The 26,998-nt window shown below is 44.6% G+C and overlaps 1 protein-coding gene across 1 annotated transcript in view; it reads right to left on the bottom strand.

Annotated features, from left to right (window-relative positions):
- Positions 1-3,765: 3,765 nt before the first annotated feature.
- The window catches only part of LOC126540254 (uncharacterized), a 43,335-nt gene continuing 20,102 nt past the window's right edge, over positions 3,766-26,998 (bottom strand). The window contains exon 2 of the mRNA XM_050187052.3: positions 3,766-4,887. Coding sequence (XP_050043009.1) covers positions 4,516-4,887 — 372 coding nt within the window. The 3' untranslated portion in view covers positions 3,766-4,515. The remainder of the gene's footprint in view (positions 4,888-26,998) is intronic.

The following is a 26,998-nucleotide window of genomic DNA, read 5'->3' as shown; positions in this document are numbered from 1 at the left end:
GTCCTATGTATGCGTGCAACACGCACAAGCTTTACACATAATGCGTTTTTGAAGCCATTATGAGTCTCAAGGCGAGCTAATACGGAAATGCATATTCGTGCGCACTCATCAGCTGACAACACAGGTGAACACGTTTTGTGAAGTCAACTTATGGTTCAAGATCATGCGAACAAGCATTAATTTATTGAAGAGATCTTTCCTCATTTGTTATACTGCATACCCGTGTAATTGTGGATTATCTGCTCTACGGAATCACAATGCGCTGGTATAAGGCAAGAAACGTGATAGCATGTGCTGCGAAAGGTGTATATCTGCTTCGGTATGACACACGTGCGTGCGTAGAGAATATTTATTTTATTTATTTATTCATACCTCAAACACCCCATTTCGGGTTTTACATGAGGGTGGGCATATTAAGGTCACATTTTCAATGAATGCCTTGAACGATGGATGACTGGAGTGGTGCATCGCTTCAGCAGGTAGATAATTCCGGTCATTCGCTGCTTGAACGAAGGAAGAGTTAAGGTGAGTGGCGGTGCGAGCTGAAGGGGGATCAACAGACTTTGAATGGCTATGACGAGATGAAGTGCGATATGCAGGCGTGATGTCAGTCTAGTAAAGCAGCCGGTGATAAAATTTGTAAAAGAGGCACAGTCTTGCTGTTGTGCGGTGGTGCCTGAGGGTTGAAAGGTTCAGAGATGACTTAAGTTTAGTGACGCTAGTATGGTAAGAGTAGTCAGAGTGAATGAACCTTGCTGCACGATTCTGTATGAATTCCAGTGCTGTTGCCATGTTAGATTGGTATGGGTCCCACAGTGAGCATGCGTATTCCAGTTTGGGTCGAACAAGAGTTAGATATGCGAGTTGTTTTACTGAAGGGGGAACAAGACGTAGATTACGGCGCAGGTAGCAAAGTACACAATTGACATCATTGCTAATGCTGGAAATGTGTGAGGACCAACCGAGGTTACTGGACAAGTTAATCCTTAAGTACTTGTAAGAAGTCACAGCACATACTTCAGAACCGGGGAAAACCTAATTAGCTGAAATAAATGATTGGCGACGGTGGAAAGTAAGTAGCGCCGTTTTTTTGACGCTGAGCGATATTAGCCAATTATTACACCAAGTTTCAATGACGCTAAGGTCGGACTGGAGAGCATGAGAATCAGCGTCGTTAGTAATAGGACGATAGATTACGCAATGATCAGCAAATAAAGGAATTTTCGTAGAACATTATCTCCGTAAGTCGTTAATGTATATTAAGAAGAGTAGTGGGCTCAGGACTGTGCCTTGTGGCACGCCAGAGATAACGAGTTATAAATTAGACGAGCATTGGTTAGCGTAAACGAACTTTTGGCGATTAGTGAGAAAGTTACGTATCCATTGAAGAACACAAGGGTTAAGATTAAGACGCGATAGCTTTAGGAAGAACAGCTCATGAGAACCTTGTCGAACGTCTTTGGAAATCTAGAAAGAGGGCATCTACGGGTACATTTTGATCAAGATGTGAGCTGATGTCATGAACAAAGAGAGCTAGTTGAGTCTCGCAGGACATGCCTTTCTGAAAACCATGTTGATTAGGACTGAATAAATTAGCGGATGTTACATACTTTAAAATATGAGAATAAATTATATGCTCCATTAGTTAGGAACAAACGCAGGTGAGGGAAATTGCCCTGTAATTGTGGCACGATGACGATGATCCTTTTTTTGGTACTGAAATTATCTTACCTATTTTCCGCTCTTGCGGCACCACTCCAGATGATAATGATTGCTGAAATATATGATACAAAAATACACTAGAGATGTGCGCAGTGTTCTTAAGCATTTGGGAATTGATTCCCTCGATGTCGGCCGAAGACGTTAATTTGACTGACTCTATTAGCTTGGTGATACCGTATGCCTCAAGTGTATGTCTAGTCATGGTTGGGTGGTTGAGGCAAGGACAGTCTGGGAGGTCAGTGTTAGGTTCAGAAGTGAACACGGAAGAGAAGACAGTTTTGTACTTCAGATACTTTATGGTAAGGAACATGGTTATTGTCGTTATAATATAATAATAACGGTTTACGGTTATTTGGGTTAATGTATTTCCAGAATTGTTTGAGATTGTTTTGCAGCATGTTAGGTAGTGTTGCAGAGTAAAAGGTTCGTTTAGCTGTTGCCGTCAAAGAATCAAACGCCTTTTCACTGGCGTAATATTTTTCCCAGGCACGAGCGGTGTCGGAATGTTTGGCTTTGCGAAATAATCTTTCTTGTGATTGTTTAGTCGTATTAATGTGTTGTTGAACCATGGGGACGAAGGTCGCTTGGTTAAGATGATAGTTCGTATGTAAGTCTCAGTCAGTTCTATCATTTTATCTTTAAAAAGCGTACAGTTGGTGTCTACTCTGCGCTTCGAGAAAACTATAATATACCAGCTCTAAAACTCGGTTAGTGCATCCTTAATACTGATGTTATCACCTTTATCGTAAAATGTGACTTTCCTTTTCGTTTTTTTTTTTCGCTGATGTAGTTGCCGGGATAATTCTGCATGCATTACTGAGTGATCACTTAGTTCTGGTAGATGTGTTACAAAAGAAACACTGTCGGGATGGGATGTTAAGATAAGGTCGAGTATGTTAGAGCGCTGTTCATTTTTTGTGTTAGTGTAGATACTAGCCGCGTCAAACCAAAGGTGAGGCATGTGTCAAGAAAATTACATTCGAGGTTATCCGTAGACAGCGGTATATATGGCTGGTTCGGACCTTGTTATATCAGGATAGTGAACGTCACCTAATAAAAGTCACCAAACAAAAGGCGCAGCAGAAGAAAAGTGATAAGGGGGTGTAGGTTCTATATATATATATATACATAATACATATATATATATATATATATATATATATATATAGTTATTCTAACTTTGGTTTAACGTGCACCGAATCATAAAAGACTAGAAGTGCTGTTCTTTCCATCACGTGGGAAGTCTTTATAAACAATACTGCGTAATAAATTTCAACGCCATTAGAAATATAAACCACTCTCGTCCCTGTAAATCAACAACTGGTAAATCATTTTACTGTTACTGTTTTCTTTTACTTTCTTTTTTGCAGATTGTCTTCTCAAGGAGAAAGCACCATATTAAATCTCCGTAACACATATTCAGAACTTGCAATAAACAAGGCACAATTGTTTTACGCCGCACTACGCAAGCTGCTTTCTCTGGAAACCTGTCAAGGTATCTTGCCTCACACATATGTATGTAGGCCGGGGTCACGCTATCTACATTTAGAGCTTGTGAGAGAGCTAGCATATTGTGCACGTGGTAGAAGGAGCGCGCCTACCAGCATGTCAGAAAGAACCGCCTGCAATTGAGCCTTGGCCTGCTAGGACATAACTTTTTCTTTTCTTTCACCATGTCTGTGAAAGCGGTAGATGGCATGCTGTATCCGGCAACGCTTTTTCGCACTCGCAGTGCCAGCTGACCTAGCCTTCTTTGGTAAATGAATACACAGGTGTAGAGACCCAGTTTTCCTCAAGGTAAGTACAAGAAAAATGTTCGGGTGCGCGCTATCTGAGCTATAGCCATGAATGTGATAAGATATCTGCGTGCCGGTATGCATCGTTGTCACGAGGGATGCGTGAAGTTTTCGTATCTTCCAGGCTCGGAGGAGAGACGACAACCTAACGCTTGGGGCACTTCGACTTCTTATCACGTTCTTGCACATATAGAAATACGTCGCAGACCTACCAATGGAATGCAGAAAGAATACGCTCGACGCTGTCTTTTATGAATGACATTTATCACTGCGATGAGTTCCACAGGACTTCCATTGCTGATGAGATGACAGAAAAATGAAAATCATTAGCAAACAGTTTGTCCTTCAAACGAAAAGCAGCAGGAAGCCAGCTCCACTTTTTGTGACACTATACATGTCCCGTGTTGTTCGGACGTGTTGGTGCCCACTCGGCGAAATCGCCTGTTTGTCACCATGCAAATACGCCCGCACGCATATACACACCCAAACACAGATGTCAGCAGCAGTTTTCATTTGCACTGTTCACGCTTTTCAGTCACCTTCACATAGCCCGCATTGAGGCCAACGCAGTGGTATCTTCGCTCAAAATTAGCTGCAGCATTTCTTGCGCTTTCACTACAGTACTTGCTCTGGGGACCGCCAAGTCTTTTTCTTAGGGAGCCACTGTAACTGGTTGCTTGTGAGCTTCGTGGCAGCGTAGCCTATGTTGTGGAGGCTTCTGGCTACCCAAGCGTTTCAATCGCTGTTGCTTCTTGTTGTTCTGAAGGTCTTAAGGTGCTACCATAGCCTTCACGGAATGGTCAGCGACCTTTTTTTTTCTCTGGTGTATAAAGATGGCACGAAATTGCCGTCCTTCGAGCGAGCAGCGTATGGACAGACCTGTAGGAGCGATGGAACAAGAGTGCCGTGGAACGTGGAAGAGTGCCGTGCCACAAGGCTCTCAGGCAAACAAAATTCTTTTCACCATTGATTTGAGTCCAGTCGTTCAGGTGATCGCTCACAAGTGCCGATGCCAGCATCCCTTGATGAGCGCCAGCAGAAAGAACGCCGCAGCCAGGCCCAGAAGTGCGGCGCCTAGCAGTGTGGTGGGCACGTCGTAGTAGCCAGTCAAGCTGTTCACCTCTGGCTCGAGCGTGAGTGAGAGCGCTAGCATGACACCCCCGCCTACGAGCAGAAACGCTCCGGCCGCAAGGAAGGTGCATGACCAGCCGACCATACGGTCGCGCGGACCGTAGCCGTCCTCGGTGAGCTCCTTGAGCAGCGCCGGATCGCCGTCGCGCCGCTCATCCTGAAGACAGCGGCAGTCCAGGACCACCTCGCGAGGCATCGTCGTCTCCGGTCCATTGGGGGATTCGTCCCTTGAGTACCTCTGCGAAGAGAGAACGAGGCTTAACCACCGTTCAAGTTGACATGCATGTCTTACGGTTAGTGCGAATGCAGAAATTCAATTTGTTTCTTCACTTAATTGCGCTACAGTATCCTGATAGTATAGCTAGGGTAAAGCCACGACGTATGCGAGTGTAGGTAAATTCAGCTCGCGCTGTCCACTATATTACACCCCATGACATGCATAGAGTGCTATTTGACGCGTGTTCAGTCTCTAATGCTACTTCTGAAACCATCGCAGCATTGAATGCGCTAAGCTTTACTTGATAGTGCGTACCTACAACCCTCCGTATTCCCTGTACCTCTAAAAAGAAGACGAAATTCGCCATTATTACGATCGACGTCTCGTCAACAGCTTCACACACGGTGTCAGTTTCAGAGGGAGAAAGAAATAACAAGGAGCCAGATGTCAAGCAGAGACCCGATCTCCGTGATGTCACTAGTGCATAGTGGGCTGATACACTCGCAGCAGTGTGTTTGCATGCAAGGACCAAGACTGGTCACTGTCGCATCTTTGTCGCTCTACGGTTCGCAATGAAAATTTCGTCGACCTAGCGACCCCGAATGTTTCAAGGCTACCATATCTTTCCTTTATGTCGAAGGCAAACAGGAATACCACATTGTATTGCTGAGACCAGCGTGCTCATGTGTTATTTTGCAAATTAGCAAAGGCTCTCGGATGCGGTGAAAGAGGGCACAGGTAATTCTTGCTAAACAATTGTTCCTTGAACTAATGGATTTAGGTAGCCGATTATAATGTGATCATGATTTGTTCAACACAACGACGCCTCAGTCACCTCAAAAGAGGGAACAGCTGTATCAACACTGTGAAATTACTAACGAGCTCGAGAAATGGCGAACATATAAAGGTGCAATTCACAAATGTATGATAACTGCAGCGATACTAAAAGTAGTTATGAAACTTTTTGAAAAATTGATTTGGTAGTTGCTACTTCTCGAAAAAGTAATGTCCTTATTGTCCTGCAACTCACAGGTGATGGCGGTATTGTGTTAGAGGGTGACCAGGTAGGTGATCCCTAACAAGCCGTACACTAGCATACCGATGAAATGCAGCGTAACAATGAAATGAAGTACCACAAATGGAAACAATAAGCGCCGCAAGAATACCTGACTTATACATACGAGTAATGGCACAACGACTAAGCATACTTCACGGAGAATGAAATTGTAAAAGGTGCTCATTGAAGCTAAAGCTTTAGACGGCGACCCCAATCAAACTATAGTGGTAGCAGAAGAAATGCGCAAAAATATGTAAAAAAAATCAGGGACAACATGGTAAAAAGTGGACTATAGAACATTCACAAAATGGATAAGCATGAAAGCAAAAGGCTTTAAAAAAAACTCACACAAACACATTGTAACGCTCGTTCTTTGTGTGGACATGTAGCACAAGCTATGCCGAAGCACCAGCTTTTTTCCCGGATATGTTTATGACCTGAATACTTTCTCATTCTGCTTTATCTCTACCCCGTGCTACGTACCGTGATATGCTGATTTGAAAAATAGCTGGACTGGCACAAGACCAAGAATACAGCTACGTGGCAGAGATAACGTAGAACGAAACCATTTGGGTCATGCATATATCCGGGACAGGATTCTGACGCCTGAACGCAGCCTCGATTTACATTTACCTCTCAAACAAGAAAGTAGGGCTTCCAAGTGCTTTGATTTTGTCATTCGCTTACACAGCTTTTCACTGCTCACGAAGATTTTAAATGCGTATTTATTTCTTCGCTGCTCAGCATTCCAACTGACGCGACCATTGTGTTTCTGCGGCTAATTTTATCGGTCAGACAACTTGGTGATTCCCATTGTTGCATTTATGGCTGCTTCACATGATGCAGCTTAAACTTGAACGTGCACAGTAATAAGGGCTTTCGTCTGCGCCTTTTTTTCGTTTCGCAGTGTGCATTAGGCGTCTATGTTCGACTAGTTGAAGGAACAGGTTGCATGTTGTACTGTAGGATTTTCTTCTGCAGTAGTTTAGTATAAGTTTGATTGTATGGCATTCGTTAAATGCATATTTGTTTATGTAGCCTAAGAAGAAACATTTAATTATGGGCAGTCATATTTGTTGTAAGAAACAACCTGTAGTAAGTGTACATCATTTCTCAATAATTTACAGCTTCCATAACATTCTCCCTTCGTCACACGGGTGAACCTTCGCTCATTGAGTGGGAAGCTGGCTTAGTTGATACGCGAATAGCATGGCGATCAGTGTAGATGACAAGACACGAGCAAATTATGTCCAGCCTTCTTTTCCTGTCCCGTCTTCCTGCGCTGTTGGTCGTGCTTCTCACTGACTGTGGTCGACTTTCCTTTGTTGCTCACTGCACGTGAATGATTTAGTCGTCGCTATAACAATGGCCATTGAGCGACTCGTCAATTGTCTTGTAAAGAACGTTGACACACGACGCCAACCGGAGGTATATTACCTAGAACATAGGTGCAATAAGAACACTAAGCACGCGTGCCACCCTATCGCTCTCTCTCTCTCTCGTCTTCGTTCGAGAGTTGAAGTGGCATGGTTTGGCTATCGCTTCCTTTCCTTCAGACGCCAAAACTGAGCCAACTGAAGCATGTTTTTGTTTCGTCTCGTGCGATATCTTCCTTTTTTTTGTACCGACTGCGGTAGCTCAGTGGTTATGGCGTTGTGCTGCTGAGCCCAAGAAGTGGCCGGTTCGAATTTAGGCCACACTAGAGGCATCTTGATGGGGTCAGAATGCATGAACGCTCAGTATAGTTCTTAGATTTTGGTGCACATTAAGAAACTCAGATGGTCAAAGTTATCCCTGAACCACTAACTTAGTCGTTCCTCTTAGCTTACTGCACTGTTTCAGAATGTTGAAAACCGCGATAAAAAATTTCTAATTTCGCTTTCGCTAACCACCCAGGGGTAACCACTTAGGACTAACAACCTAATGATTATATCTTGGAGAAATAACATTTGGCTAAAATACTGAACACTGCTTTCACTCCAGTTTCTGCGAAAGCTTACGCACGCCAACATATCATTCAGGCGTACTCAGTGCGTTCTTGTATTAGGCCTTAACTGACATCTGTCCCCTCAGAAATTGCATCGTAAACATCGCTAATTGACGTGGGAGGTAGGTTAAAGAGACGGCGTACTGTGCCTGTTAAACACATCCCTAGAACAAGTCTAGCACAATGTTTGAGGAGATGTAGAAATCGGTGTTAGTGTGGTAGCCAGTTATCAGCTAGGAATCCTCTTAGTTATCTAATGTCCCATGGACTTAAAATCGAGCTCAAAGGAAAAACTAACATAAATGAATCCTCGTTGTTAGTTGAGTTCAAACGAAGAATCTTACTTCTTCGCTGCGGGCTCTCAGACCTAGCTTCAGCAGTACACTGTATTGCCCGTAATCAATAACGAACATTGATTCAAAATGCTGTCATTTGAAACGGAAGGGGGGTGGGTTGAGGAGGAGTGTATGAGAGCGCTAGGGTTTTGTGGGCGAAGAGGGATTCTTATAGTGCGCTTGGCTCAATCTATACCAAATGACGTCTCGGTCCAGGTCCGAGTTAGTCACCAAGTAGCCTGTTATGCTGAGGCTCCACTCGGCCAGAAGCCTCCCTTGCACTGCAATTAGAAGCTGCTTTACCTCTCATATTTATAAATGAAGGCTGCGTGTCAGAATGCGTGAGTGGTAATCGTTGTTCTCGAATCACTGTATGGCCAGACTCCCAGTTTCAAAGGCGAAACATTACCAAAATAAATGATTAGAATTCACGGGTCAACGGAGCCCGCAGTTCACGGATGTCAGTGCCGTGATGAGAGATGGTCGCCATTTCAGCACAGGATACGACACAATATGGCCTTGTTGTCACAGCGAAAAAAGGCCTTAACAGGCCGCGTTGTAGCTCGAATCAGCAAACATGAAATTACGTCTTTTGTAACTGTAGTGAAACCTTAAAGGTGCCGTTAAATAAGCTAAATACGCTGCTCTTCATGTTTACGAGCGCTATCAAAGGGAGCGTGGAGAACAGCATTAGCGAATTATTTGGCCTCCGAGATGTAAGGCAGCGCATTCTGCGGTGCCGAAAGTGCGGAATACAAACGCGCAAATATATCGCATCGCTCATCGTGTGCTTCCTGCCGGCGGATCCCTGACAAGCTTTACTACCAAAGTGTGAAAACAATTTAAAAGACTTGCCCATTGTTGCATGGTTGCCTAGTTGTACTTAATTTTGTGTCAAGGGGTCCTATTCATGAATACCTTAAAGGCCTGCAGGACGGCATTGAGCAAGGCGGGTATTGCTGTTACATCAACACAGGAAACCGTTATAGAGAAGAAAAAAAAAACATCATCCTAAAGAGAGCATTATCCGCACAACGTAATAGCACGCAAAATTACAACAGTCACTACAAAAAAGTACAATCAAAACTGAAAACTAAAAACATGACAAAGTGCGCAGAGACTCCTAAATATTGCACGAAGATCATTGTACACCGATTATGAGTACAAGCGGGGCGTAACCATGTCATTGGTAAATTACTGCAGAGGAAGGTGCAAAAAAATGTGGATAAAAATGGAAGAAAGCAAAGAGAGACAACTGAAATTTCTTCCATATATGGATCAGCTACAGGCTCACATACAATGAAATTAGTTGGAGCCTACACATTACGTCTTTAAAAAATATAAACATAACATTAATATGGCATAACGGATTAATATGGCAAAATGGATGAAGATACTCGATAAAGATATGACACGGCCAAAAAAAAAAAAAATTTATGCGCAAGGAAACTAGAAGGCTGAAACGGCGGAATGTTCAACCAGTCGACTGTAAAGTGTGTCGTGGTTGAACAGGGAAGCGATTTTACCCGGGAGAGCGTTCCAGAAATGGATAGCGCAAGGAAGAGCTGAAAAATTGACAGCACGTGTAGTGCGAATGTGGGTGTAGCTGAACTTGTCGCGCAGTCTTCGTGATGTGCAGGAAACTTCTTTCAGACTTGATATGGATGGAGCATCTCTGATAATTAATCTATGAAATAAGGAAAACAGCGAAATGTCGCGGCGAATGAAAGGCTGATTTTATTCGATTTATGCTTGAGCGACAAGTATAATCGTTTGAAATGAAACGCATCGCTCAATTTGAGATGTTTTCTAGAAGGCCATAGACATATTTTTCCATTTCTTTTTCGTGTATGCGGGAGGAAACCACACAGTTGAGGCGTACTCAAGTTGAGGCCAAAGAATAGTTACATAAACTAGCTTTCGCAGGGTAGAGGGAACACTTGTTAATTTGCGGCGCATGACCACAATGCTCAGGAAGAATTGGAAGAAATGGAAGCAAGATGGCTGTTTCGCGAAAAAGCAGGCACAGGATTAGCAATAGGTAAGCAGCATTTGCTTGAGGATAAGTAGTAGAATATTCGTAGGCACAGAAACCGCACTTTAAACGCTTCAGAAGTTACAGGATCAATACCGGAGGTAGATACCCTAATATTACACATAAGGTACGGTATTTCCTGTAGAGTGATATCGACAGGACCATATACTGGAAACAAAACTGGGTACAAAGGCTTCCAGATTTATTTAAGTTAAAAACGAATGAATTACCACCGGTTACTCGCTGTCAGAATTAGGAATGTTGTCTCCGTTCTCTAAGCAAACAAGGCTACTCTCCTGAGTCGGACTGGTCGTTTTCCAGAAGTTCTTAGACTTACTTTTAATAAGCGTTTAGGTATAGTTTGAAAAATACTGACTCGGCGTCCCGGCCCTGTGAAATTGGATGTCCAGGGAGGGTGTTGCAAAACGACCCCTACAACTGCTGAGGGGGTATGCAATGCTTAATTTATGGTTCGGATGCTTGTTTTGGGCTTGTTCTTTATTGAAACTTGTGCTGTTCTGTGTGTTGTACGGTTTATTCCAATCAATGTATGTACTGTTCGTTTCACTTTGCTGAGCGCTTGTAGCCTCTACCTTGTGGGGGCACGAGCTATTGCATTTTTTCGCTTGCTTACGGGGGTATGGGGCATGGCTAACGGTGGTATGAACCATTGCATTTTTGCTTGTTTATGGGCTATGACTCATTGCTGATGATGACAGATGCTTGTTCCGAGCTTGCTCTTTATTGAAACGTACGCTGTTTTGTGCGTTCTATGCGTGATTACAATGAATGTATGCACTGTTGGCTTCATTTTCCTGAGTGCTTGTTTGTAGCATCTGCATTACGAGGGTGATGAGCCATTACGCTTTTGCTTGCTCAGGGGTGGGGGGGGGGGGGGGCGTATGAGCCATTGCAGATCATAATAATTTCTGCTTACGTACGGACATGAAAAATGTCGACACCGAGAGGCTAACGGCTCCGCTGTGAAACTCTTCGTCGCTATTCATGGGATAGGACACAAACTCATGCACCAACTCCAGCAAATTATCCGCTTGGCCCATGGCTGTGATGACAACTACAAGAAGTTTTTCATTGCTAAACAATGCTAAACGTGATCTATTTGTGATAACGCAGGAATAAGTGGCAGTATACTTAAGAAGATCACGTCGGGTACCAGGGAAACGTTCGCCGCTCCTTTTGCGCAGTCACTTTCGGCAGGGAGCATCCTTCATGGCTGAAGCACAGTCAAAGTCGTTCTCTTCTTCAAATCCGGGGATCAATCATCTCCATATAAAGTATCGACCCATTGCCTCCCCGAGCACCACTTGTACCTAATTCAATGCCAAGTCACAAACTATAGCAGACTGATTTTCGAAAATGTGGAGTTCACATTGACACAAGTTTTATTGGCTTTTTGAGAGCGTTTCACTGTTTACCGCACAATGGGCACATTTTAAAACTAACTCAACATGCCATTGACTCGGATGTTATTCCTTTCTTTACTTCCGAGAACTGTTACGAACAAAGACTCATTGTCTGCTCACGTGTCATCTGCTACTCCTTAGGACAGTGTGCTCGGTCCGTTACTTTTTGTAATCTTAAGAAATAACATCAAATTACTTTAAAGTCATACGGTGTGCTTCGACTTTTCAGATTACTTGAACTAATCGAGGGTAACACCTTTAAAACAACGTGCCTAGTTGGTACTTTTATCAAACCACCGCGCAATCGCTTGCATTTCTCCATTCTATAAGTTGTACAATCATGCATCTATGTTTAATGACTGTTTCAAACTACCATCGACAATATCCGCTAAAATAACAGTAAAATATGTATCTTAGCTAAATAAAACGAAACCCACGCAGTCGCTTCTTCCCCCCCCCCCCCCCTTTTTTTGCGTGTAAAAAAGCGACGAAATGTATTGGTGTCAACCGTAGCGGTGGCTGACCGGCTATGGAGTTGCGCTGCTAAGCACGTGGTGGCTGGATCAAATGCGACGACCACGGTATTTCAATGGGGCGAAATGCAAGAACTGCCGTGACCCGTGCATTGGGCGCGCGTGAAATATCCCCTCGTGGTCACAATTAATACGGAGTCCCCCATTACTGCGTGCATCATAATGAATTCGTGGTTTCGGCACGTAAATGCCCAGAATCCGTACAACAGCCGCCAGTTTGGTGTAAATGTAGCAATAGCACATATATGCAGCCGTAACATGGTTACACATGCGCCATGCATTGTATCACGACATATTTTCGTTCCACTGTCAGTAGTGCCGCCTGTGTGTCTCGTGTTCTATTATGTAGGAATGATTTCGGAGTTTTGTTTTGTCAGCTGAGATGGATTTTACGAAGACGCTGACATACTTCTTCGACTAAGTGAATTGGTCATTTAGGTAATGCGAAATGTACACTAAAATCTCCTTTAAATTATTTACTTGTCGAAATTGCGATATTGAAACCGAGATGAAGTGAAGCCATACGTGCCTAGCAAAATATCCTTTCGAGACATCCGTCCCCTTAATACGGTAACATATGTATCGGCGTTGCAGTTATTCTGAACTCTAGCGTGTGGCGTTTGTCAAACTATGAATATGACCACTAATATTAACGCAATTTGTAGTAACACAATTTGTGTAGTAACACAATTTGGAGGCGCAGGTGTCGAGAGACAGAGAGAGAGAGAGAAAAAGTGAGAAGGCAAAGGTAGGGAGGTCAAAATTACAACTACTCCGACGCCCATGGGGAGATGCTATGGCCCTTCGCAATAATTGAATCTTCTTTTCTTTCTAAATTCTTTGTGATGTTTCATTATTTATCGAGGTTAACTGTGAACCACAGCTTCCCTGGCATTGCCAAAATTTTCCTTCTCAGCCCGCTGCACTATTTCCGACGCGATATGCCACGTCATGCCGTCTGCAGTTTTTCCAGTGGTGCAGCTCGCCCTCAATATTTCTCTCACCAATAATGTAAATTGTATAATTGTATCTTGTTACATTACCCTGCAACTTCTCGTTTTGCTGTAGCACTTATGTCCTGTAATCATCGTCCTTTGTTTTGTCGCCTTTCAGATCCGTTCCATTCGTGTGCGCACCCCTCTTCGTTTTTGATAGCTCTTGAGGGCTTTAGGGGTATCCTGAACAAAAAAAAAATGTTATCCTTGGCGGCCGATAATGCTAACCGGTATTGTGGTTCATGACTGGCCTATTTATCCCAATTGTAATTGGTTCGCGAGCACTTTGCTTTTCTATATAATCGCCTTTTCTCGTTTTGCATTCGGTCAATGCTTATAACGACTTATTCAAACTATCGTTTGCTATTGTAATTAACAGGACGGGCTTTTCAACTGATGCAGCCAGATTTCTTCTGAAAAGTACCCAGTTTTCTTCAGCTAAACTTATTTGCAATGATTGTTGCGATTTATTGCCAAAAGTTTTCTAGTAGCAGAATAATGATGCCATGGCTACCTTCAGAAGAATCTCTAAATTGCTAGGTTGCGATAGTGGCAAACGTGGATGGAAAAATGGTTACTTGGGTCAGACTATAGTCACTGACACCATCTAAGTAGGTTACATTGCGTCGGACAGTTTCTGGAACTCTTCAAAAATTTAGATCCTAAAAGTTCGATTGATGGAGTTGTGTGAAAAATACACGGAATAGGCGGAAGTCTAATGCCATTAACATTTGTGAACAAGTGATAAGACGTAGATAACGAGACCTAGTCCATTAGAGAAAGATTGAAACCACAAAATAGGTACACCATGCATTATATATGGTCTCGATAATGACCGGCGTCCGTATTCATAAAAGTATATTACACTAGAATTGTTCGCATATATATGCATTATACAGGTTGTCCCACATAACTTGAGCCAAAGCTTTAAAAATGAAAGGCACTCCGGACGCGAGTTGAACCGAATGCATAATGTTGGCACTGGCCTAGAGCTACTCGGGCTATTTAGTATTTCCCCTTAACTAACGGATTAGTTATGTTAAATAATCAAATTTTGAAGTATTGGCTGCAGACCTCAAGTGTGATACGCAAAGTTGTAGAGCACCCTGAGAAACCTCTGAATAATTTGTTTCCAACGCGATATATTTCACGGGGTCCTTTTTTCCGCGTTCTAAAGAAAGCCCGTGAAATTGGAAAAAAATACAACGCGGTGGGACGATTGCGCACTGTTATTGTGCTGCTCTCAAGCGTGTCATGGATGAACAAGGTCGGCTGCAGCGAGACTGGCCCGCGACAGGGTGTTATTCCTGGTGTAGGTATCTGGGCTTGCGGCTCTTATCGCATGACGGCGCAAATGCGGGCTGCTGGCCGAGCATTGCCGAAGCGATAAAAAGTCTAAGGAGACGGAAGAGAACAAGAATATCGCTTTATTTTTTTATGCTTGAAATGGGAGAGCTGGCAGCCTGCCGACGGAGTGTAATGGGGTTGGGTGGGGAGGCAGCGTTAGGGCTGGAATGATTTTCCAGTGACCTTCAATCCAAAAAGTGCCTTTTAAGTGTAATGCGTGTTCGACGAGGCCAACATCTGCTGCAATGCACATTTGGCATATCATAGGCACATTTTCCGAGGCGTTCTTGATCATGGTATCAGTAATGGAGCTGGAAACTTGTCTTATTTTTTCTTTTAGATTCTCTGATGTTGTGGTTGGTGTCCGGTAGGTTTGATCCTTGACGTAGCCGCAGAGAAAGAAATCGAGGGGAGTTCAATCTGGCGACTGTGCCGGCGAAGCAATGTGCCCATGCCCTCCGATCCACTGATGCGGAAATACTTCATGCAGCCATTTGCAAGCTTTGTTGCTGCCATGCGCGGGAGCACCATCATGCTGATACCAAGTATCCTTGATCCTAGCCAACGGAACGTCGCAAAGAAAATCTTCAAGCACCCCATCAAGGACGTCGTTGACGTATCTTTCGCACGTAAGCGTGTTATCAAAAAACACGGTGCCAACGATAGTGCACCCTAAATTCCACACCACACATTAAGCGACCACTGATATTGGTGATGTGTCTTCAAAACCCAGTGAGGGTTTTCATCACTCCAATAGCGAGCGTTGTGCATTTTCACTTGGGCATTACGTGAGAAGGTAGGTTCATCGGTCAACAGTATTTTGTTGACGAAGCCTGGGTCGTCTTTCCTCTTGATTATAATGCAGTTTGCAAAGTCCTTTCGATTTAGGAAATTACGGGGCTCTAACATCTGGTGCGGCCGCACGCGATACCGATGAAGTTGCCTCTCCTTAAGTGCACTCCACACAGAAGGCTTTGGCACACCAGCTTCAGCACCCACACTACGAACACTTCCATGTGGGTTTGAAGAAAACTTTGACGGAATATCTATCTCCACGTCCTCACCCAGGATTGAAGGTTTATGTCGTTTCTTCGTAAAAGTCCCAGGGTGTCTCAGCGTTTGATATGCACGCACAATCGTCATTGAGCTCGGACGCGAACCTGAATACCACCGTTCAAATATCTCAACTTGCGCGCTTTCTATGTCCACTTGGCACTTCTAGAGCCAAAACCATATCCGCTCTTTCTCCATTGGAGTAAGTCATATCTGCTGCGCAACGTTGGTCACAGCCAAATAGCGCTGCTGTGGAGAACACGCAGGAATACGGGTGCCTGAGGAGCACTGGATATATTGCAGTTCCCTGGGATTGGTTCAAACGAGGTACATAAGGTATGATCTACATCCGGTAAACTGGAACAGCCTGCGGACGCACTCTCTCAGGGACTGACGCGCCGGTCAGGGTGCACAAGTGTGAAGCCAGATGCGGCCACCCGATATTGAGACCACGAAACGATGCGCACGTGCGGTGTGCGAGACCAAAAAAGAACATCTGGTAGACAGTAAGTATGAGAAGGAGAGCAGACGGCGCCAGTGCGAAAGGAGTCATCGTCTGAAGAAGACATGCGTAATCTTCCTTGAATGTAGTCAAAGTTTTTTTGCCATTAGTTAGTTTTGTTCCCGTGTGATTTATCCGCTGTTATTCGATCCCTAAGGCTTAAAGTTGTAGCATCAAGGCAGGCTGATTATTGGGCTAGTTGGTGTGCCGGCCGGCGACTTTCTGCGCGCATCACCCTTCGTTAGAGCAGTTCATGTGCGATACTCCATTCCCCATTTTCGCCGTCGGATGACGGCGAAAATGCATGCTGCTGGCCGAGCGCTGCCGATGAGATAAACAAAGCCCTGCTGCTTCCTCGTCGCCATTCACGACACAGCCGACCTTGTTCACCGAACGCACGCTTCAGAGAAGCACGATACCACTGCGCAAACGCTCCGTCACGTGTTTTTTTTTTCATATATCGCGGGATTATTTTCGCAACCAGGAAAAAAGAACTAAGTGAGATGTATCGTAAAGGAAACAACTCGATCGGTAGCTTCTGAAGGTGCTCTACAAATCTGCGTGTCGTACTTGGGGTCCTCAGCCAATAACTAAATATTGGATAATTAAGCTAAATAATTCATGAGTTACGGGGTAAACAAACATTGTCTGAGTCACTATTATTGCGAATAGTATGCGTTCGCCTCAATTCGCTTCCGACGCGCCTTTTTGGGTACATCGGAATTTTGAGATTCTTGGCTCAAGTTATGCGGGACACTCTTTATATCAGCTTGAGAACGACCGGGGTCCGCATTCACAAAAGTCTATTACACTAAAACTGTTCGTAAGAAAAAAAAATTAGCCAATCCAGGTGCTGGACTTATCACTAGCGAAGGTGGCCGACCAAATGCCAAAAAGCACTTCGAGCGCAAAGCTTTATGAATGTAGGTGCAGGCGCCTAACTAGTACTATCACACAGCGCATATAAAGTGAAATGATCTGAATCTGGTGCACCGATATTAGTTACAAATAAATACGCTCTTTGATGACATTCAACATGTCCGCGCAACGATTACAAGGTTAGAATTTGTACTAGGAGCAAATAACGTACGAATTTTCTTAAGGCCTAGCATGATCGTTATCGCGAAAAGGTGAAACCAGATCACGCTTTCACATTATATATAGCTCCAAAACAACAAATGATAGTGACAATGACTGTGAGCTGAACGTTAATTGCGTTATTGGGGGCTGCGCGCACACTGGTCGAGTCATAGCTATATATTTAGTCGTAACTATCTATTAAGTCAAGCCTAGCATGACACCTATCATGTGCCCCAAGCGATTGTTTATTCTAAGATAACCCAGTTGAAGGAGAGGACCAGTCTTTTTTTTTTTGTCGTAGTTTGGTACAGAGAGCTTCAGGCATAATATAGAAACGCCGGCTTCTATTTGACAGGTCAATCATGGATTCGGCGGTCTTAGTGTGTTTTGTTGGATCTCTCGCTTTTGCGTTCGCTTGCGGTCTCTCGTATCACGGGTGCATGAGTGGCAAGGCCTAGCGCTGAGCTCTGATGTTCCAGAAGGACTGAATACGGTGGCGTGACTGCTTTTAAAATCTGCCGCGAAGCAAGATGCAGAGGCTAAGATTCCTCGCCGAGGTGGACAATGCAGTAGAGAGCGTGCTACAATTTCATCCACAGCCCCGCATGACGATGTCTGCCATGGTCGAGGCTTCGCTTCGAAAGCCAACTTCAATCAGTCAATAGATCAAGCAGCAGTGCTGGGCGACCTATAGGACTCGGGAATGGGAATCGCAGATGAAAGGCTCTAAGGAAGGGTAATACATGCGGAAAGTGGCCGGCCGGCACACAGATGCACTCAAGACTCTCGGTACGCTGTAAAAGGCAACGCAAGGTTATATACATTGTTAAGTTGGCATCAAATAATAAACAACTGTGCTTTAGCGGCTCGCGTTAAATCCTGTGGAGCACAGGAAGTATTCTGATTTCAACGCCACCTGATATACTTTTAGATGTCTTAGATATTTGGTTGTCTGGGACCAGTCCCTAACTTGCAGTTTTTCTCTCCGTCTGATAGCCTTTAAAACTTTTTTGTGCTCTGTACTCGCCGTGCGACGACCTGGAGGTCCCCGCCCACCCGTGGAAGCACATCAAGCGGACCTCTAGGTTCTCTGCGCCGTATCCACCACGACACGGAATATCACCGCCAGATGCACTCCACACTGCATTCATGGAAGCGGTGGCAACTACTAGTCCTGCAGCCCCTGCAGCAATAGCTACAGACTAGGGCACTGCGAACAAGAGACTAAGCGAAGAAGAGCCTTCAGGCGAAAATGCCGAAGAGATATACCAGGCATCCTTCATGGTCGTATCCTACAAGAATAAAAATAAAGGTGCTGGTGTCCCTGTTATCTTCAGGCCTACCCTAGAAGGAGGAAACATATGGAATGTCAACCCTAAGATCGTGGCATCGGCTGTTGCAACGTCGGCTCAAGAGAAAGTTCTCAGCCATCGCCCTAACAAGGATGGCAGCCTGATGGTTGCAGTGTCAAAACTGCCCGCCGCCAAGCGTTTGCTCACAGTAACTGAGGTAGCTGGCACGGCTGTAGAAGCCGGTGTCCCATATTCATACACGGCTAGCTACAGCATAATACACGATGTACTTCTCAGCTAATGAAATGCGCACCTACAAAAGTATCTACGCGACCAAGGCGTCGTTACAGCAAGGGGGCTCACCACTTACACCCCTGAAGATGGCGGCAGGGTCAAAGAGACACGTCGTCGATCTGTTATACTGGCATTCGCCAAAGATTCACATTTGCCTCTACGTGTTACGCTCGCATTCTGCAGTTACCCTGTCACCGAATACGTCGGGGCAGGAACACAGTGCTACAAATGCCAGAGGCACGGCCACATATCGCGACATTGTACCGACCCAGTGGGCTGCAAAGTGTGTACAGGCTCCCATTCGCACAAGCAAGGCACCTCGAGAACGCAACCTAAATGCGCCAACTGCGGTGGCCCACACCCTGTTTCTCATGGAGCGCGCATTAAAAAGAAGGCTGCTACACTTGCTCGCGTGGTGGAGCAAGTACAAGGGAAACCACCCAAGCGTCATGAGCCACCGCTTAACCCCGACGTCGTTTTCACGAATACGACAAGCCACTCCCAGGAACAATCACCACAAAGCCAAAGGACATCTGGCAACACATATGCTGATGTGGTTAGAAAGAAACGTGGGAAGCCCGCGGCCTCATCGCCTCCTTCGAGGCTACCGCAACGTGTCGCAAAAGACCCACCAAACGACCACTGCCGCCATCAACCTCAGGCGCCACAGCAGGACAGGATGACCTTCGAAAGGCAGCAACACGGAAGCACCGAACAAGACATCACACGCTTACTGATGCCAATGTTGTTTACAGCCCTCAAAGCTATTGACCACGCCAACCCCTCGTCAATATATCTCCCAGATGTAGAAGCCGTCCTTACAATGGAGCCGTTGGTGTCGGAATCTTACGCTCCACACTAATACTAGCTCACAGTAGTTATGGCTTCTGCAACGACAGCCTCACCTGAGCTGACCATCCGCAATATTTTTCACACACGCACCATATTTCCGCGGAACGCTTGCGGTCTTCGCTCGAAACTTTCAGATTTGTGACAGCTGGTGCGAGCGTATCACTTCCCTTTTATAGTCATCTCTGAATCGCGCGTCGAGGAACATTTCAGAATGCAACGGTACTATTTTCATCATTCACCGCGACCGGAATACATCAACAGATTACTCGTAGGCTTTCGCAAGGATATTCCCGCCTCTGTGGTTGCTATTCCACCTCACAGTGACAATGAATATGTGTGTGCCATAACATTAATACACCAACAAGAATGCACTCTCGTTGGAGTATACCTGAAGCCAGGCAGGCTAGTCGACGCTTCGAGACTTGAAAACTTGGTTGCAACGACACCTTCTATACATATTATTTGTGGAGATGTTAATGCTCACAATGAAATTTGGGACAGCTCAACCACATGTGCACGAGGAGCCAAGCTCGCAGTGCTTCTCTCAAACTATTCAATTGAACCTCTAAATGATGGCAGTATAACTTGCCTCAGAGGCCCGACAAATACCAGCAGCATTGATGTGACCTTCGTAACAAGTTCAGTTGCCAGAAACTTTACCTGGTGCACCGACTTGGAAACACGCAGGTGTGACCATTGCCCAATTTTTATATCAGTGGTCTGTATGCAGTTGTCACCAAGAAAATTCCTTACAAAATCTGCAGAATGGGATGCATACAAGGACGCTGCAGGCAGGGGAATTATTGCTGCAACCCAGGACGAGGAATTGCTCACGAAAATGGCACAGTGTATGAGGAAATGCACACGAATTTCCACTAAAAAAGTCAGCTTACCTCCAAATGACGAGGAATTTAAAAGCTTGTGTGCCATTCGCAGGCGAGCTGAAAGGAAAGTTTTACGCACGAAATGCCTTGAAGACCTCCGTGCCTGCCGACGGACAAAACGTCATATCCGGCGATACCTGGATAAATGTAGTCGGCAAAGATGGCGCGACTTCTCTTGCACGTTGGATGTGCTTAAACCTGTAGCCAAAATTTGGCAGATCCTCAGAGGTATGCGCACGCCGCCCCAACAGCTTCATTTCTTTGCTGCGCTCTCTCTGCATGAACGAAACCCTCAAAGAAATCTCAGATGAATACTGAAGGCTACTACCAGCGGGTTCAAGGCCTTCGATTTACTGCACAGATAGTTAGTCCGGCATGCCACAGACGGCAGTGCCAGCAGGGGATCTGCCGTTCACAACTGAAGAGCACACCAACGCTGTCTCTGAATGAAACAGGCACACATCTGCGAGCCATAACGAAATAAGCTATGAAGCCATCGCAAAGCTGCCCCGAACCACCCGCTTATGACTCCTGCAATATTATAATTCTTCGTGGATGTCTGGTGAGGTCCTAAAGGAATCGAAGCTGGCAAAAATCGTGCCGATTCTGAAGCCTTTTAAGTAGGCAACAAGCTACGCGTCTTTCCTGCCCATCGCTCTACTGAGCTATGTAGGCAAGATTATGGAGTGAATGATCTACAAACGTATTACATGGTTCCTTGAAAGCTGCAATAAGATTCCCCAAGAAATTAAAGGCTTCCGCCAAAACAGGTCTGCTATTGATAAAGTCATCACCCTTCTCTCTTCACTTGAAGAGGACATTCACGCTAGGCGCATCCCGACGGCCGTTTTCCTTGACATCAAGGCAGCTTTTGACTCTGTTTTTCACCACGCCATTCTCGCAGCTTTGGCTAGCCTTGGCCTCGGAGGAAAGTTCGACAAGTGGATAGAAAACTATGTAACACAGCGCAAAATATTTATTAGTACTCCGAACAGACCTACACAGTCTTCAGTAGTGGAGAAGGGCGCACGCCAGAGTGCTGTGCTCAGCCCGCTCCTATTCAATCTCACCCTGATAAACACAACAGGCCTACCCCGAGGAGTACACACCACAATCTATGCCGATGATATCTCCACCTTGGGCGCATCAAGTTCGTGCTATATCACCCAAAAACGACTTAAAAAGCATGGCTAAAGTTCTCCATGTATTTGGCTCCTTGAGGTCTTCAGCTATCGCCAGAAAAAAGCACAGCCATGGCTTTCACAAGAAAAAAAAAAGACCAAATATCCGCTCTTACTAGGTGGACGACCACTGCCGTACGTTCGGTCACAGCGATTTCTTGGAATTGTGGTAGACAGAAATCTCTCTTTGTCACCTCAGGTAAAAAGGTACGTGCGAGGTTTGCTGCAGCAGCGCAAGTTTTCACATTCAAGGCGGGAACACGATGCGGCTGCAACTGCCGCTCAATGGTACTACTTGAAAAAGCCTATATTGAAGGCCCATTGCGCTATTGCCTACCGGTGCTTCAGAGATTATCACCAGCAAACAAAAGGACTCTGGAAGCAGCGCAGAAAAACAGCCTGCCGATTAGCCTTGGCCTCCCGAAGGGCTCTTCAGCCTCGGGAACAGTAGCGGAAGCAGGATGTCTACCCCTAGATGTCATCGCTTTCCATGAAAGGATGAGTACCCATCTTTGGCACGTGCTACAAGGGAAGAAGCACTTGACGTACCGCGACCACGTAACCCACAGTAAGTCCGGCTTTGGCCAAGCTGTGGAAATCCTGCACCTTCCTCCGATTATTCAGTCTCAGAAATTATTGCCTCCTACTTTTCCTCCCTGGACACTTTCGCCTCTAGATATAAACCAGTTTGTACCCGGTATAAATGGGACAAAGAGTCGCATGCCACAGCCCGTGCTGCAGCAGACCACTCTCCTTTATTTAGTCGAGAAATATACTTGGCACACCCACATCTACACTGATGCCTCAACCACTCGGGAGACTTCCTCCTGTGGTCTTTACGTGCTCTCAACAGGACAAATGCTTTCTTATCGGCTGTAGCGGAGGACAGTCTCAATGACAGCAGAGCTTCACGGCATCAAAGAAGCTGCCGTCTATATACTGCGCAGCGCATGATCAATGGACGATTTTCATTGACTCTGAAGGAGCACTACAAAGATTGCGGATATGTTAAAAAAAGACTAATCACCAGCCTGTTTCTTTCGACATTGCCTACTTACACCACTTGGCCATTGCATCAGAACACTGTATGAAATTTCAGTGGATACCTGCTCATTGTGGTATTCTGGCGAACGAAAAAGCAGATGAAGCGGCACGCAAAGGTCTTCAAAACCAAAACTATACGCACCCGCCGTGGTTGCTCAGTGGCTATGGTGTTGGGCTGCTGAGCACGAGGTTGCGGGGTCGAATCCCGGCCATGGCAGCCGCATTTCGATGGGGGCGAAATGCGAAAACACCCGTGTACTTAGATTTAGGTGCACGTTAAAGAACCCCAGGTGGGGCTAATTTCCGGAGTCCTCCACTACAGCGCGCCTCACAATCAGAAAGTGGTTTTGGCATGCAAAACCCCCTAACTTTGTTAAAAACTATAAGCGGATTTATGTCACTAGATCTGATGCTTCCTAACTCGCTAAAAGATTTGCTTCTGAAGAAAAGGACCGGCTGTGGAGCTTGCCGAGCCAGCATTACCCTTTCCTTTACTCGATCGACCCAAATCTCAGATCCAGACTCCCATCCAACATTTGCGGTTTGTGCGCATGCGTTCTGTTGTTGGTAGGAAAGTGGCGTTGGAGCATTAAACCAGCTGTTAGTCTGCGCTTGTGTCGTGTGGTTCTTTCTCTGTCTTGTTCTTTTTTGCGCAGTTTTTCGTTGTTCGCATAATGTCATACCAACTAGCCCCTCACAGTATGCTTCTAGATTTCTCGCCATTTGGAAACTATATCATCGTCTTCACCTGAACACCGCCTATGGAAACGGTTTATGGTACCACTTCGGTCAAGTGACATGTCGACACTGCAACAACTGTGGCTCAATTCAAACCGTGGAGCATATCGTGTTTGAGTGTCGAGCGTATGCCGACGAGCATGTGTTCTATGTACATTGCATGCATTCGCTTACAGAGAGACCTCTGTCATTTGACTGTGTCTGAGGCCTTTCAGCGTGCTTCACCCAACAGAGGCGTGCGATGAACTTATTATTCACATACTTAGAAAAAATTGGTCAACTCGACAAACTTCAGTTCTACTCCGTCACCTTCATATACCTTTCACGCAGCGAATTCCGTCATCGCATTGTGGGATGGTGCCCAGACTGAAGGACTTTACTATAGCACGCCGTCGCCCATGAGTCAGGAAACTCAGTGCCCATTTTTTAAAACTTATTCCTTTTTTTGCGCCTGTCTCCTCTAAAATAGCTGCCTTTAATTAAAGGGTTTTCTCTCTCCCAGTTTCCTTGCGCATCATAGACTTGCGAGTATGACAACACAACATTCATGCCTCTGCGTGGCCTCCGCGCCTGTCCCGCTTGAAATACGCATGCTGTGCGCTTGGGTCGACTGCAGATATATACATCTTGTGAGATGACATCCTTCTGAAGCTTGCATATGTGCCATGCAATATTCAAAATGAGCGCGACAATTTGAACCTAAGCTAGAAGACTTGTGCTGACATGAGTGAAGCAAACTTATCAATAGTGCAGTATGCCGACATTTTTTTTCTACATCCGTGATGGAATTTTGTTACTGGCACTGGGAGTTCACTGTACATTCTCTCTAGGAAAACATCCGCTTCGGGTTCGAACTCGGCACAATAAGGACAAAAAAGTGAGTCGCGGAACTCATGCGAAGCACCGGCCTGAAAGCTGCTGCTTTCAAAGTTTGATCGCATCGCATATCCTGTTGTCGAGGTGAGTGAACCAAAGAATGAACGTGTCAGTGGCTGAGCGGTCTTGTAGACTAAAGTTTATTTATTTATTGATGCTGCAATCCCCACCGAGATTTTAGCAGGGTGGGATACAATAGATGAGAGAAAATACAACAATATGGCAAACAAAATATATATACATGCCTAGGTCACAGTCGAGAAAGAAAAAAAAATTAAGTAAAGCATTTATCAAGTGTACAAATGAAACGGGAACAATCGACGCATATATCATATAGGCAGTCACTATAAAATAACCAATTATGTTTCAGCCATCAAGAAGGGATGCGAAAGCTGACAAAGAGTCTACTTGAACGATACAGCTGTTGAGGTTATTCCAGTCTCTGACTGTTCGTGGAAAAAATGAATACTTGAAAGAGTCATTATGAGAACGAAAAGGTGTTATTGTTAGTTCATGTTTTTGGCGTGTTGAATAACCGGAAGAAAATGTAATCCATTCGCTAATTTCGATGCTATAGTGCCCCTTAACTAATTGATATAAAAATTTTAGTCGTGATGAGCGGTTTCTATCAGATAACGGGGTTAGGTTAGCGCGAGCTTGTAGTTCAGTCACTTAGCTGCGTAGAAAATTGTTATAAATGAACTGTACGGCTTTTTTTTTGGACATTCTCTAGTTTCAGAATATTGCCTTTTGTATAGGGGTCCCGTATTATAGCAGCATAGTCTAAGACTGGGGGGACAATGGATTTGTATGCTAATCTTCTTACAGCCGGGGTAGCTAGAGTTAACGTTCTTCTTAAGAAGAATAACTTTCTGTAAGCATTCGCTGTAACGTAGTGAATATGTTTATTCAACCTAAGATTGTTTGAAATCCATAGCCCAAGATATTTGTATTCAGACACTTCAGACAAAACACATTGTTACAATTATACGGAAACAATAAGGGCCTCTTATTTCGAGTGATCCGCATGAAAACAGTCTTGTCGAAGTTTATACACATGTGCCACCGCTTACACCAAGAAGCAACACGCTGAAAATCATTGTTTAACAATGCCTGATCCGACTGATGATTAACTTCCGTATATAGACCATAGTCGTCCGCGTACAATTTTATTTTGACAGAGATGTCTTGTACCATGTCGTTTGTATACATAAGAAAAAGGAGTGGCCCTACAACCGAGCCCTGCGGAACACCTGATTTCACTGGCAATTGGTTAGATTGATGGCCTTTGAATTCAACAAACTGGTGGCGATTGTTCAAATACGCTGAAATCCAATTGACAAGTTGAGAGTTTCTAAGCAGACTATGTAATTTAAATAACAATTTACTGTGTGATACTTTGTCGGAAGCTTCCGGAAAGTCCATAAAAATTGCATCAATTTGTTTTAAGTTATTTACAGATACGGCAAAATCATGGATTGTAGCAACTAGCTGTGTACAAGTTGAGTACCCTTTCCGAAATCCATGCTGGCATTTTGTTACCATGTTATGTGTATCTGAGAAATTAACGATACGTTTATGTATTATGTGCTCTAATAATTTGCAAGTGTTAGAGGTTAAAGAGACCGGACGGTAATTCTTTATAGGCTGTTTGGCGCCGTGTTTATGAAGTGGTATTACTCGGGCTGTTCTCCAGTCATTCGGGAGTTGAACTTCTTCTAAGGAACGTAAAAATACAATGTACAAGTATTTCGAAACTCATTCGGCATACTTTTTAGGAAAGTGTTGGGTATATTGTCTGGGCCTGAACTTTTCTTTTCATCAAGTTTTAAAAGCATGTGGAATATACCCTGTTCGCTTATTGATACATCAGAAATAGGGGGCAAAAAATTCTCAGACACAGGTAAGACACCATCATCACAAGTAAAAATGGAGTGGAAGTGCTCATCAAATAAGTTAGCAATTTTTATTCATCATTCAAGTGAATACCATCAACTTCAAATAAATCGCATTGGTAATGCTTCAGTGACACTTCCCGCCAATATCTATCTGGAAACGCTGTGAGGAATTTAGGCAATGATTATTCATTGTAACGTTGTTTCTCAGTAGATAGTTGGATCCGAAGTTTAGATGAAAGAGAGAGAAATTTCTGCCGTTGATCTAGTGAAGCACTGCTTGATTTTCTTATTTTATTTTTTAACCTATTGAGCTGCCTTTTCAATCTCAGCACCTCCCGAGAAATCCAGGGATTCTTTTTTTTTTTCTTAACAATAGTTGGTACATATTTTTCAGTGCAGTCATTAACAATACTCTTAAAGCGGTCCCATAGTTGCTGCACGTCTACAATATTCTCTGAAAATGAATCTAAGTAAAACCAAAGCGTATCTATAATCGAGACATCATCAGCTCTGGAGAAATTGCTGAATCCGACCGCGCTACAGCTGTCTTTCCAATTCATATTATTTATTGTCAGTAACACAGCCTCGTGATCCGATATACCGGGAAATACTGTCGGAAATGTTGTCGTTCTCAGCTTCTCTGAAGAGATCGGTGGCTGCTGTGAACACCGAGTGCTGACTGAAGACGTGGGCTTGTATCAACGGCCTCTTTATATTATTTGCAC

Source organism: Dermacentor andersoni, chromosome 2 (assembly GCF_023375885.2).
Source record: "Dermacentor andersoni chromosome 2, qqDerAnde1_hic_scaffold, whole genome shotgun sequence".
Taxonomy (NCBI): domain Eukaryota; kingdom Metazoa; phylum Arthropoda; class Arachnida; order Ixodida; family Ixodidae; genus Dermacentor; species Dermacentor andersoni.
This window is presented reverse-complemented; position numbering and strand designations above follow the sequence as displayed.